Raw genomic sequence first — 14710 nt, forward strand, 5'->3', positions numbered from 1 at the left:
TAACATTTCCGACCTGAAGTTCACTGACGTCATTATTTGATCTCGTATTCTTCCGTGTTCCCAGTTGATGTGAACGTGGCATCAGTTAGAGATGGCGTCCCTTTTGCAGCCTGACAGGGTTCTCTACCTAGTTCATGGAGAGAAAAAGATCCGATCGCCGTTGTCGACACTTTATTTTTGTCGGTATTGCAGTGAATTGCGTTCCTTAGAATGTGTGTCTCACGAGGTAAGCGACGAACATGTCAACACATTACTGTGTGGCTAACTATCTCAATCCTACAGATATCTAGCTAGCTAGCAAGCTCGTAGCGTTAGCGGTTTGGGAGGGATTGGTCAACATAGTCCAACCCCGTACAATAAACATTGTAATCGTATTTGCCATTTCGCACGTCAATCAACATTTATTAAACAGCTCTGTCGTGTGATTGGTCGGATATGTCGTCTTTACTTCCGTCCTACTTTCATAATTTTGTACGTTTTAGCTAGCTACCTAGCTAAGCTAACTGTTAACAATCAAGCAAGACAGCTAACTAAACAACATAATACATCGTTTGTGATCACTAACTTATTTTGTCCAATTAACAGTGACACAAATTCCCACTGGAAATACAATTTAAACCCAACGAGCATTTGAAAAGCGTTTTTAATTGTTGGCTAGCTTCACAGCCTCCTAGCTGTACTCCATCACCACACCCAGACAGATCGACCACAGTGCGGTCTCAGATCAACACATTTTCACAGAGGTCGTTATTCTTGTGAAATATCTTATTTAGGTAGCTGGCTACCTATTTATCGAGTCGATACGTGCCACGTCAGACAGCCATGATTGTTCATTTTACACAGCCACACAACTGTCAGTGACCCTCACCCACAGACACACTGTTTTTATTATACTGAAGCTGATAGGTTGCTAACGCATACTAATCATGTTTCAGCATGAACCAATATCTATCTATCTGTGCAGTTGTAACTAGTAGCTAGCTACGATGGATAGCAATGCACATTCATGTATTCCCACTAACCACGGATCATAATGGCCGGAACGGTGCAAATGGATTGGCATCAAACACCTGGTAACCAGGTATTTGATGTATATGATACCATTCCACGAATTCCGCTCCAGTCATTACCACAAGCCCGTTCTCCCCAAATAAGGTGCCACTAACATAGATTGTTGAATGCTGCCTCTGTTTTCTAGGTGGACTCACATTACTGTCCGAGCTGCCTGGAGAATATGCCTTCAGCAGAGGCAAAGCTGAAGAAGAACAGGTGAGAAACATTTGCAACTGAGCATCGGCTTAGACCTGTTATATATACGGTCTATGGCATAGACCTATTCCTTATTGTGTAGCCATTGACAATTTTCTGCTGCATCCAGCCTACATTTTTCCCAGCTCTCTGTTTTGTTCTAGGAAGAGGATATGCAACCAGCTGAACGAAAACTTCAGGTTAGGCATAGAGGTTAAGCTTAGGGTTATCTATCATTCATGTTTATTTGACTCCCTATTTCAAAAGACGGTGAACAAGTTCTGAAGGAAAAATATTGGCGTTTTGGTGCAGCTACAGCCAATTATTACAAAAATAATATTGCTTAAATTAATATCCCGATATGTAACTTGACCCTTCCCATTACTATTACATATGTAATTCTATGGGGTCGAAGATTAGGTTAAGGTTAGTTATAGCCTAGTTTAGGGTTAAGGAAAGCCATAAAAGCTGGCATTGGGTTTGAGTACTGCGACTATTTCTTTCGGTTGAAGAACAAAGGTAGCGTTTATAACTAGCTATACCTTCTTCCTCGTCGTGTCCCAGGTGTGCCAACTGCTTCGACTGCCCGTGCTGCATGCACACCCTGTCCACCCGGGCAACCAACATCCCAGCCCCTCTTCCCGACGACCCCAGCAAGACGACCATGAAGAAGGCCTACTACCTGGCCTGTGGCTTCTGTCGTTGGACATCCAGAGATGTGGGCATGGCTGACAAGTCTGTGGGTGAGTGCCAGGCCTACCTTACTGTTGATGATGAGGGGGAGATAATGGACTGTTGACTATTTTTGTATATTGGGCCTATGTTAAGCAAGATCAGCTATCCTGTGGCTGAGCGAGTGTGAGAAGTGGCGTCAACCAAATCAAATAGCAAACCTTGCTGGTGATCCTAGTTACTAAGCTACTGAAGGAAGTGTGTGTCCCCCCCCCCCCCCCCCCTCCCACCCCTGCATTGGTGATGAGGGGGAGATGTATGGGACTGACTCGTTAATAGGCTATGTTAGAATGGCTCAAATGCTAAACAAATTAATATCTGATGTATGGAGCTTTGTTTGTAATTGTAACTCTGAATAGAGATGTGTCCCTTATCATGTACTTGACTAGTAGCCTATGTGTCTGTTGTGTGATTGACTTGTTAGGTGTTTTATGGAGGACTATTTCACTTTTATATATATTTTTTTTGTGTGTCTTCACTTCAGCCAGTGGAGGATGGCAGGAGCCGGACAACCCTCATACTCAACGGGTATGTTGCCTTCCTTTTGGTCTGATCTATTTTTCTCTCTCTCGCTCTCTCAAGTGTTTCTCACATGTCGAGCTCGACAACCCCAGGCAGTAGAATGCTGTGACACTGGAAGTTACATAGAGTCTATTGTAATTGATGCTGTATTTAAAATAAAATAAAAAAAAACACTGTGTGATCAACCACAAATAGACACACTCCTGATACAGGCCCCAAAGCTTAAGTGTTGGCTTTGACTTGTGCTTTCTACTATTTGTTTCCTGCTGGTAACATACATGGGTGGGTGCGGCAGGGTAGCCTAGTGGTTTAGAGTGTAGAGGCGGCAGGGTAGCCTAGTGGTTAGAGTGTAGAGGCGGCAGGGTAGCCTAGTGGTTAGAGCGTTGGGCCAGTAACGGAAAGGTTGCTAGATCGAATCCTCCGAGCTGACAAGGTAAAAAGCTGTCGTTCTGCCCCCTGAACAAGGCAGTTAACACACTGTTCCTAGACTGTCATTCTAAATAAGAATATGTTCTTAACTGACTTGCCTAGTTAAATAAAGGTGAAATAAAAAAAATAAAAGGGGTATGCTGATGAGAGGTGTGTGTGTCTATATATACTGTATACATTGTTCTCTGACCTGTCATTTCCTCCTTCTATTATAATAATACTATCCTATGACAGTCAGACTTATGTTATGTTGGGTATTTTTCTTTCAGATCAATAAACTGATAGAGTATTACCAGCAGCTGGCCCAGAGGGAGAAACTGGAGAGGGACAGGAAGAAGCTGGCCAGGAGACGACCCTATATGCCACTGGCCTTCTCGGTACACCACACACACACACACACACACACTCCAGGAGATAACATGCTCAGCTTTCACACTTCTCTCTTGAATACGAACTTGACTGTTTTACACGTTAAACCTCTCTCAATAACCACAACCCAGCTCCCACTTTTTTATTTATTTTTTAAATAATGAGCATTTTCAAATATGCTTTTAATCTTTATTTGTTGTGATGGTTATGGCTGTGTTATTAACCCTGCTGGTGGCGGGATCTGAAATTAACAAGGCAACTATTTCTGAATAGCCTTCATGATGTTATGTTCCAGTATGTTGACATTGATTGAACTGCATGTATAGTTCATGTGTATGGACAGAAGGACTGGTTTAGGTTAGAACCTGGGGCATACTGGAACATTGACGAGTCACTATAAGCTAGCTGTGTGCTAGGTAGTTATATACTAGCTACTGCAGCTGAACAGTCACTATAAGCTAGCTGTGTGCTAGCTAGCTATATACTAGCTACTGCAGCTGAACAGTCACTATAAGCTAGCTGTGTGCTAGCTAGCTATATACTAGCTACTGCAGCTGAACAGTCACTATAAGCTAGCTGTGTGCTAGGTAGTTATATACTAGCTACTGCAGCTGAACAGTCGCTATAAGCTAGCTGTGTGCTAGCTAGCTATATACTAGCTACTGCAGCTGAACAGTCACTATAAGCTAGCTGTGTGCTAGCAAGCTATATACTAGCTACTGCAGCTGAACAGTCACTATAAGCTAGCTGTGTGCTAGCTATCTATATACTAGCTACTGCAGCTGAACAGTCACTATAAGCTAGCTGTGTGCTAGCTAGCTATATACTAGCTACTGCAGCTGAACAGTCACTATAAGCTAGCTGTGTGCTAGCTAGCTATATACTAGCTACTGCAGCTGAACAGTCACTATAAGCTAGCTGTGTGCTAGCTAGCTATATACTAGCTACTGCAGCTGAACAGTCACTATAAGCTAGCTGTGTGCTAGCTAGCTAGATACTAGCTACTGCAGCTGAACAGTCACTATAAGCTAGCTGTCTGCTAGCTAGCTAGATACTAGCTACTGCAGCTGAAGAGTCTTCAGCTATACCACTAATGCCTTTCTGTTGCTGTTGCATGTTGTCAGTTACCTGCCATGTTTGCTGCTTTGGTTTCACTTGATACTATCTTCTTTGTCTTTGCTTCTGCACGCTGATATGTTGGTTTTAACCCCTCCGTCCCCCAGCAACACACTATTCATGTGGTGGTGAGTTGTATTTTTCACAACTTTGATAGACAAAACACTGTTCTCTCTCTCTCTCTCGCTCTCTCGGAAATGTAATGTTAATGCCTGTAGTATATAGTAGACGGTTGTAACTCACTGTTAACATAAAGATTTGTGTTCTCTTCGTTCAAACCAAAGAATATTTCTCTAGGTTTGGTTTATTTATTTGGCTTCGATCAGAATTTTATTTTTTAGGTATTTATGCTAGTAAATGTTTTCCCAATTTAGATATTTGAAAAATAAATAAATACATTTTAACAGTTATCAATAGAAATGCCAGTGCTTCCTCCCCTGTAAGTCTACCTACCACATGGTGGTGTCTTGTCTGTGAGTTAGTTGACATTTGTGGTTGTGTTGCTCTGTAAAGGAGAAGTATGGTCTGGGTACCAGACTACAGAGACAGAGACCTGGAGCTCCTATCACCAGTCTGGCTGGTCTTTCGTGAGTATTACATTCCATTCCATTCACGAAAATGTTATTGTCCTTAACGTATGAGTATCACATCCTGATAGTATAATGCACCATTGTCCACATACATGACAAATCATGTTGTTCACTGAATGGGGTGCAGTTTGGGATAAAGCCATGCTGGTAGTTCATAAATGCATCTTTCCCTGTCTGCGATAATGTCTGTCCTTGTCTCCTATAATGGCCTTCACTGTGTCTGTCCCTACTCTAGTCTGAAGGAAGGTGAAGATCAGAAGGAGATTAACATAGAACCAGCTCAGGCTTTAGATGAAGTGGAGCCACTGCCTGAAGACTGCTACACCAGACCCATCAACCTACCTGAGGGTAAGAGACAATAACCCCTAACCCCTAACCCTACACCAGACCCATCAACCTACCTGAGGGTAAGAGACAACAACCCCTAACCACTAACCCTACACCAGACCCATCAACCTACCTGAGGGTAAGAGACAACAACCCCTAATCACTAACCCCTAAACCTAATCACTAACCCCTAAACCTAACCACTAACCCCTAACCCTACACCAGACCCATCAACCTACCTGAGGGTAAGAGACAACAACCCCTAAGCCTAAACACTAACCCCGGACCTTGAATTCTACACTAACCCAGACCTATCCACCTACCTGAGGGTAAGAGACAACAACCACTAACCCCTAAGCCTAACCACTAACCCAGACCTATCCACCTACCTGAGGGTAACAATGATTAGTACTTAAAAAAAAAGAATCTACAAACGTTAATTGAAACAATAACAAAGTGTCCTCCCCTCCACTGTTTTGGTAAAAATCTGAGCGATGGGGCTGGAGAAATGTAACCACTCTCAGATTAATAGACAGAGCTATGGATGCAAGGACTGATAGTAAAATGATTGTTTTAACCATGTTATGAGGCTATACAGTGTTTTACATGTATGTTGTTTTACAAACATTTTGAGTAAAACAAGCTTATATTTTGTGTTCAGATGGGGTACGACAGTTGAACAAAGCTCATGAGGCATTTATAAGTTCTATTCTTCAAGAGTCAAGGGGTACAGATCATTTAATTTTAATAAAAATAATCTCGCAACTAAGAATTCTAGCTTCATCCACTACTTTTCCTTAGAGCTATTTGTTATAATGAAGTCTACTGCTATATCAATAACCAGGGTATGCTGTGGTTGTTTTCAAATCTGCTGTGTTTTGTTGTCTGGTTGACCATGTTGTGTTGTCTGGTTGACCATGTTGTGTTGTCTGGTTGACCATGTTGTGTTGTCTGGTTGACCATGTTGTGTTGTCTGGATGTGTTAACTTCCTGGTGTTGTGTAGTTGACCATGTGTTAACTTCCTGGTGTGTGTTATACATTCCAGTGACATCCTTGCGTCAGCGGCTGCTCCAGCCTGACTTCCAGCCAGCCGGAGCCTCTCAGCTCCACCCCAAACACAAACACCTGTTGATCAAGCGCTCTCTGCGATGCAGGGTCAGTTTACGAGACACAGTACTTTACACCACACTAACCTTCTCAATAAATTGGCATTTTTCTATTATTTTACTGTTGTTTTTCTGTCCGTTTTTCTTGATTACTCATGGTAGAAATGTTTATTTTCTTCCTAGAAATGTGAGCACAATCTGAGCAAGCCAGAATTCAACCCAACCTCAATCAAGTTCAAAATCCAGCTGGTGGCTGTGTAAGTATTGCTTAGCATCTCCTCTGTACCGAAACACATCCACCTTTGTTTTCTACTCTTGAATGTTGGTAGTGTTGTGTTATTTCTCAGTAAAGTGATGTGATTTTTAATCCTAAAGGAGTTACATCCCTGAGGTCAGAATAATGTCCATTCCAAACCTGCGCTTCCAGAAGGCAAGTCTTACAGTATGAGTAGTATCATGTTGTCTGTAGGAGAGCAGAATGACTTACAGTATGAGTGGTATCATGTTGTCTGTAGGAGAGCAGAATGACTTACAGTATGAGTGGTATCATGTCTGTAGGGGAGCAGAATGACTTACAGTATGAGTGTTGTCTGTAGGGTAGCAGAATGACTTACAGTATGAGTGGTATCATGTTGTCTGTAGGATAGCAGAATGACTTACAGTATGAGTGGTATCATGTTGTCTGTAGGAGAGCAGAATGACTTACAGTAGGAGTGGTATCATGTCTGTAGGATAGCAGAATGACTTACAGTAGGAGTGGTGGTATCATGTTGTCTGTAGGGTAGCAGAATGACTTACAGTATGAGTGGTATCATGTCTGTAGGAGAGCAGAATGACTTACAGTATGAGTGGTATCATATTGTCTGTAGGAGAGCAGAATGACTTACAGTATGAGTGGTATCATGTTGTCTGTAGGGTAGCAGAATGACTTACAGTATGAGTGGTATCATGTCTGTAGGATAGCAGAATGACTTACAGTATGAGTGTTGTCTGTATGGTAGCAGAATGACTTACAGTATGAGTGGTATCATGTTGTCTGTAGGGGAGCAGAATGACTTACAGTATGAGTGGTATCATGTTGTCTGTAGGGTAGCAGAATGACTTACAGTATGAGTGGTATCATGTCTGTAGGATAGCAGAATGACTTACAGTATGAGTGGTATCATGTTGTCTGTAGGATAGCAGAATGACTTACAGTATGAGTGGTATCATGTTGTCTGTAGGAGAGCAGAATGACTTACAGTAGGAGTGGTATCATGTCTGTAGGATAGCAGAATGACTTACAGTAGGAGTGGTGGTATCATGTTGTCTGTAGGAGAGCAGAATGACTTACGGTATGAGTGGTATCATGTCTGTAGGAGAGCAGAATGACTTACAGTATGAGTGGTATCATATTGTCTGTAGGAGAGCAGAATGACTTACAGTATGAGTGGTATCATGTTGTCTGTAGGGTAGCAGAATGACTTACAGTATGAGTGGTATCATGTCTGTAGGATAGCAGAATGACTTACAGTATGAGTGTTGTCTGTAGGGTAGCAGAATGACTTACAGTATGAGTGGTATCATGTTGTCTGTAGGAGAGCAGAATGACTTACAGTATGAGTGGTATCATGTTGTCTGTAGGAGAGCAGAATGACTTACAGTATGAGTGGTATCATGTTGTCTGTAGGAGAGCAGAATGACTTACAGTAGGAGTGGTATCATGTTGTCTGTAGGGGAGCAGAATGACTTACAGTATGAGTGGTATCATGTTGTCTGTAGGGTAGCAGAATGACTTACAGTATGAGTGGTATCATGTTGTCTGTAGGGTAGCAGAATGACTTACAGTATGAGTGTATCATGTCTGTAGGATAGCAGAATGACTTACAGTATGAGTGGTATCATGTTGTCTGTAGGGTAGCAGAATGACTTACAGTATGAGTGGTATCATGTTGTCTGTAGGGTAGCAGAATGACTTACAGTATGAGTGGTATCATGTTGTCTGTAGGGTAGCAGAATGACTTACAGTATGAGTGGTATCATGTTGTCTGTAGGGTAGCAGAATGACTTACAGTATGAGTGGTATCATGTTGTCTGTAGGGTAGCAGAATGACTTACAGTATGAGTGGTATCATGTTGTCTGTAGGGTAGCAGAATGACTTACAGTATGAGTGGTATCATGTTGTCTGTAGGGGAGCAGAATGACTTACAGTATGAGTGGTATCATGTCTGTAGAGGAGCAGAATGACTTACAGTATGAGTGTATCATGTTGTCTGTAGGGTAGCAGAAAGACTTACAGTATGAGTGGTATCATGTCTGTAGGAGAGCAGAATGACTTACAGTAGGAGTGGTATCATGTTGTCTGTAGGGTAGCAGAATGACTTACAGTATGAGTGGTATCATGTTGTCTGTAGGGGAGCAGAATGACTTACAGTATGAGTGGTATCATGTCTGTAGGGTAGCAGAATGACTTACAGTATGAGTGGTATCATGTCTGTAGGATAGCAGAATGACTTACAGTATGAGTGGTATCATGTTGTCTGTAGGGGAGCAGAATGACTTACAGTATGAGTGGTATCATGTTGTCTGTAGGGTAGCAGAATGACTTACAGTATGAGTGGTATCATGTTGTCTGTAGGGTAGCAGAATGACTTACAGTATGAGTGGTATCATGTTGTCTGTAGGGGAGCAGAATGACTTACAGTATGAGTGGTATCATGTCTGTAGAGGAGCAGAATGACTTACAGTATGAGTGTATCATGTTGTCTGTAGGGTAGCAGAAAGACTTACAGTATGAGTGGTATCATGTCTGTAGGATAGCAGAATGACTTACAGTAGTAGTGGTATCATGTTGTCTGTAGGGTAGCAGAATGACTTACAGTATGAGTGGTATCATGTTGTCTGTAGGGGAGCAGAATGACTTACAGTATGAGTGGCATCATGTCTGTAGGGTAGCAGAAAGACTTACAGTATGAGTGGTATCATGTCTGTAGGATAGCAGAATGACTTACAGTATGAGTGGTATCATGTTGTCTGTAGGGGAGCAGAATGACTTACAGTATGAGTGGTATCATGTTGTATGTAGGAGAGCAGAATGACTTACAGTATGAGTGGTATCATGTTGTCTGTAGGAGTGCCAGGTGCTGCTCACCCTGACCAACCCCGTGGAGAATATTACCCACGTCACCCTGGTGGGCTGTGAGGAAGGAGACCCAGAGGACATCAATAGCACTGCTAAGGTACTGCTGACTAATGTTGGAAAACTACCGGTAATTTACCAAGGTTACCGGGATATTTAGTAAGTTTGATAAGTAACAGATTTTCTATTTCATCTTCGGTAATTTATACTTGAAAACATGTATTTATATATAGTTTTTCTTTCTGTATCCATGAGTTTCTTATAGATAGATCATGTGGTTCAAGAGAAAATAGATAAATGAATTGAAAAAAGCATCTAATCAACAATGGCTTTATTTTCACTCTGTAACTCTTCTAACTATTTACTTTTTTGGCCCCAAAACATTGACAGCAAATACATAGTCACAGAAAAATAAAAAAACGTATATATATTTAGAAAAATAAAATATGCATGCTGTCCCAGTCAAAAGTGTGGACACAAACTACTCATTCAATGCCAAGAGTGTGCAGAGCTGTCATCAAGGCAAAGGGTGGCTACTTTGAAGAATCTCAAACACAAAATGGCTGAAACCCTCATAGTAAACACCAATGGTAATCACTAAGTTGATGGTTTACATTTAGGATATATATATATATATTTTTTTTACAGCTTTCTCATTCTTAATTTGTTTAAAAAAAATAATTTTAATTATTTTGTGATAAGGCCATACAGAGGGCCAGAAATGATTAGACTCCTATGATAAGCTAAAGTACCCAAAAGGGCCACTAGCTGTCTTGTGATAGATTACATAATTTTTATTTAACTAGGCAAGTCATTTTAGAACAAATTCTTATTTAGAATGACGGCCTACCGGGGAACAGTGGGTTAACTGCCTTGTTCAGGGGCAGAACGATAGATTTTTACCTTGTCAACTCGGGGATTCGATCGAGCAACATTTCGGTTACTGGCCTAACGCTTTAACCACTAGGCTACCTGCCGCCCCAAAATGCCTTGAAAGATACCGCAATTCTGGTAGTTTACTGGTGAATTTTCGAAAGTTTCCAGTAATATACCCTCCCTTTACAAAGCTACTGCTGACCTCTCACCCCTGACCTCTGTTGTTGTTGTTGATGATGATGATGTTTTATAGGTGATGGTTCCTACCAAGGAGTTGGTCCTGGCAGGGAAGGATGTTGTTGATGATGATGTTGTTTTATAGGTGATGGTTCCTACCAAGGAGTTGGTCCTGGCAGGGAAGGATGTTGTTGATGATGATGATGATGTTTTATAGGTGATGGTTCCTACCAAGGAGTTGGTCCTGGCAGGGAAGGATGCTGCAGCAGATTACGACGAGTTGGCCGAGCCACAGGACTTCCAGGACGACCCAGAGTGAGTCTGAAGTACAATACGGTCATCTCATATTTGACTGTATGTTTGGTTTACTCCATGTGTAACTCTGTTGTTGAATGTGTCGAACTGCTTTGCTTTATCTTGGCCAGGTCGCAATTGTAAATGAGAACTTGTTCTCAACTTGCCTACCTGGTTAAATAAAGGTGTTCTCAACTAGCCTACCTGGTTAAATAAAGGTGTTCTCAACTAGCCTACCTGGTTAAATAAAGGTGTTCTCAACTAGCCTACCTGGTTAAATAAAGGTGTTCTCAACTAGCCTACCTGGTTAAATAAAGGTGTTCTCAACTAGCCTACCTGGTTAAATAAAGGTGTTCTCAACTAGCCTACCTGGTTAAATAAAGGTGTTCTCAACTAGCCTACCTGGTTAAATAAAGGTGTTCTCAACTAGCCTACCTGGTTAAATAAAGGTGAAATAAAAAAAATCAAATCACATTTATACAGTAGAATTAAGCAATAAGGCCCGAGGAGGTGTAGTATATTTTAAACTGCCTTAATTTTGCTGGCCCCCAGGTAGAGTAGCTACTGCCTTAATTTTGCTGGCCCCCAGGTAGAGTAGCTACTGCCTTAATGTTGCTGGCCCCCAGGTAGAGTAGCTACTGCCTTAATGTCGCTGGACCCCAGGTAGAGTAGCTACTGCCTTAATGTCGCTGGACCCCAGGTAGAGTAGCTACTGCCTTAATGTTGCTGGCCCCCAGGTAGAGTAGCTACTGCCTTAATGTTGCTGGCCCCCAGGTAGAGTAGCTACTGCCTTAATGTCGCTGGACCCCAGGTAGAGTAGCTACTGCCTTAATGTTGCTGGCCCCCAGGTAGAGTAGCTACTGCCTTAATGTCGCTGGACCCCAGGTAGAGTAGCTACTGCCTTAATGTTGCTGGCCCCCAGGTAGAGTAGCTACTGCCTTAGCAGCAGCTACTGGGGGGATCCATAATAAACACAAATGCAACGGTGTCCGCAACATGGCTGGTTTTCCCTTTGTAATCTGTAGATCCTGCCACATGTCTCGTCTGAGCCGTTGAATTGCGACTCCACTTCGTCTCTATACTGACGTTTTGTCTGTTGGATTGCCTTTACGGAGGGAATAACTACACCGTTGGTATTCAACCATGTTCCCCGTCACCTTGCCATGGTTTAATGCGGTAGTTCTCACTTTCAGTTTTGCGCAAATGCTGCCATCTATCCACGGTTTCTGGTTTGGGTCGGTTCTAATAGTCACAGTGGGAACAACATCCTCTATACACTTCCTGATGAACTGTGTCCGTGTAAACGTCGATGTTATTCTCAGAGGCTACCCGGGAACATATCCCAGTCCGGTGATCAAAACCATTTTGATGCGTGGATTCAGATTGTTCAGACCAGCGTTGAATAGACCTTAGCTCGGGTACTTCCTTGTTGAGTTTCTGCCTATAGGGAGGGAAGAGAAAAATGTAGTCGGGATCAGATTTGCAGAATGGAGGTCGGGGGAGGGGCCTTGTAAGCATCTTCAAAAGGGCGAGTAGCAGTGGTCTAGTGTTTTTTTTATTTTCTAAGCGAGTACTACAGTCAATGTGTTATTAGAACTTCGGTAGAATTTTCCTCAAATTTGCGTTGTTAAAATGCCCAGCTACAATAAATGCGGCCGCAGGATATGTGGTTTCCAGTTTGCATAAAGTCTAGTGTAGTTCTTTGAGGGCCGTCGCTGTATCAACTTAAGGGGGAATATACACGGCTGTGACTATAACAGAATAGAATTCTCTTGGGAGGTAATATGGTCTGCATTTGATTGTGAGGTATTCTAAGTTAGGGGAACGAAAGGACTTGACTTCCTGTATGTTATCACAATCACACCATGAGTAAGTTAATCATGAAATATACACCTCCGCCTTTCTTCTTCCCGGAGAGTTCTTTATTCCTGTCTGTGCAATGAACTGAGAACCCAGCTGGCTGTATGGACGGGGACAGTATATCCAGAGAGAGCCATGATTCCGTGAAACAGAGTATGTTACAGTCCCTGATGTCTCTCTGGAAGGAGATCCTCGTGCTGTATGAACTGAGGAGCAAGGACATTAGTTTAGAACAAGTGTACTTGTTGGGAGTAGGATGACATTTTACCTCTGGCCCTGGTCTCCTAACCTTCCCTCTCTGGCCCTGGTCTCCTAACCTTCCCTCTCTGGCCCTGGTCTCCTAACCTTCCCTCTCTGGCCCTGGTCTCCTAACCTTCCCTCTCTGGCCCTGGTCTCCTAACCTTCCCTCTCTGGCCCTGGTCTCCTAACCTTCCCTCTCTGCCCCTGGTCTCCTAACCTTCCCTCTCTGCTCCTGTCTCTCCTCCAGTGTGGTGGCCTTCAGGAAATCCAACAAGATCGGTTTCTTCATCAAGGTGGTCCCTCAGCGCGAGGAGGACGGCGATGTCACAGTGTCCTTTAAGATTCGCCACGACTTCCGCAACTTGGCGGCTCCCATAAGGCCGAGCGAGGAGGGCGACACCCCCACCGAGGCCATCTGGCTCACACACCACGTAGAGCTCAGCCTGGGGCCGATCATAGCGTGAAGAGCTTACACACACACACACACACACACACACACACCGAATACATATATTTTACACACACACACACACACACACACACATACACATTGTACATGCATTGGATCACATATCTCTCTCACTCGCACACTTCTCTGTACCCCCAAGCAGTTCCAGAGACCCTTTCCTGCTTCACGCTTCAATTTAAGCATTATCTTCATCATCCTCATCTAAGGATGAAGAGTATTTACCTGCATGCTATGCCAGGCTACATCTACCTACTAATAAATGTCTCTTAGATGATGTCATTACTGTTTCTCCTCTCTGGGTTGAAGGTAGGATGAGACTGTCATTACTGTTTCTCCTCTCTGGGTTGAAGGTAGGATGAGACTGTCATTACTGTATCTCCTCTCTGGGTTGAAGGTAGGGTGAGACTGTCATTACTGTTTCTCCTCTCTGGGTTGAAGGTAGGATGAGACTGTCATTACTGTATCTCCTCTCTGGGTTGAAGGTAGGGTGAGACTGTCATTACTGTTTCTCCTCTCTGGGTTGAGGGTAGGGTGAGATTGTCATTACTGTATCTCCTCTGGGTTGAAGGTAGGGTGAGACTGTCATTACTGTATCTCCTCTCTGGGTTGAAGGTAGGATGATCTCTCTGGGTTGAAGGTAGGATGAGACTAAGGAGTTGGGAGTTATTTTTGCTGTTGTCTTCAGTACTAAAGTCCAGTCAGTTGTTCTATTAGCAGTATTGAAGTAGTGAGACCTGTAAACGTGTCAGTCTGAGGCACTCTGCAGCGGTAAGATATTAGATATTACATTAACACTATCGGTCAATCATACATTTGAATTAAATGTGAAGTTTATATTGATTGGAGAGTTTCTACTGAAGATGTGACCAACAGGGAGGGGCTGGTAGCAACCTTTCACTGGCGCTGTTTTGATTTGTCTGGAAGGAATTCCCCCCTGGTTTGTTAGACAGAGCCTTATATCACGGTTAACCTGTACTGGCTAATAAAATTAATGTTTTAAAAACACCTTGTGTGTGTTGTGTTATTGGAGAGGAGTCGGAAGGCAATGGGCTCAAACGAGAGACGAGGACCAACCAAACAAAAATCACAAACTTAACTCACTTACAGTTTATTTCAATTCAATTCAATTCAAGGGCTTTATTGTCATGGGAAACATGTGTTAACATTGCCAAAGCAAGTGAGGTAGATAATATATAAAGTGAAAAACAATAAAAATTAACAGTAAACATTACACA

General features: G+C 42.7%; 1 protein-coding gene across 4 annotated transcripts; it reads left to right on the forward strand.

The window, feature by feature from the left end:
* The first annotated feature begins 52 nt into the window (after nucleotides 1-52).
* On the forward strand, nucleotides 53-14480 carry LOC139366583 (dynactin subunit 4). 4 transcript variants are annotated; one of them, XR_011626775.1, is made up of 16 exons: nucleotides 53-226; nucleotides 1199-1269; nucleotides 1813-1991; nucleotides 2465-2508; nucleotides 3201-3308; nucleotides 4524-4544; nucleotides 4930-5003; nucleotides 5242-5354; nucleotides 6380-6489; nucleotides 6624-6697; nucleotides 6816-6870; nucleotides 9552-9659; nucleotides 10830-10927; nucleotides 13254-13825; nucleotides 13870-14043; nucleotides 14113-14480. XR_011626775.1 is itself a non-coding variant. In XM_071104253.1 (14 exons), exons 1-14 carry the CDS (start codon nucleotides 92-94, stop codon nucleotides 13468-13470), a joined length of 1407 nt encoding a protein of 468 aa, XP_070960354.1. In that variant the 5' UTR covers nucleotides 53-91; the 3' UTR covers nucleotides 13471-14480. The 4 variants fall into 4 exon arrangements, 2 of the variants coding, with proteins under 2 accessions (XP_070960354.1, XP_070960356.1); XR_011626776.1 differs by lacking the exon at nucleotides 4524-4544; XM_071104253.1 differs by having other exon boundaries at nucleotides 13254-14480.
* The last annotated feature ends 230 nt before the right edge of the window (nucleotides 14481-14710 follow it).

This window comes from Oncorhynchus clarkii, chromosome 14 (genome assembly GCF_045791955.1).
Source record: "Oncorhynchus clarkii lewisi isolate Uvic-CL-2024 chromosome 14, UVic_Ocla_1.0, whole genome shotgun sequence".
NCBI lineage: Eukaryota > Metazoa > Chordata > Actinopteri > Salmoniformes > Salmonidae > Oncorhynchus > Oncorhynchus clarkii.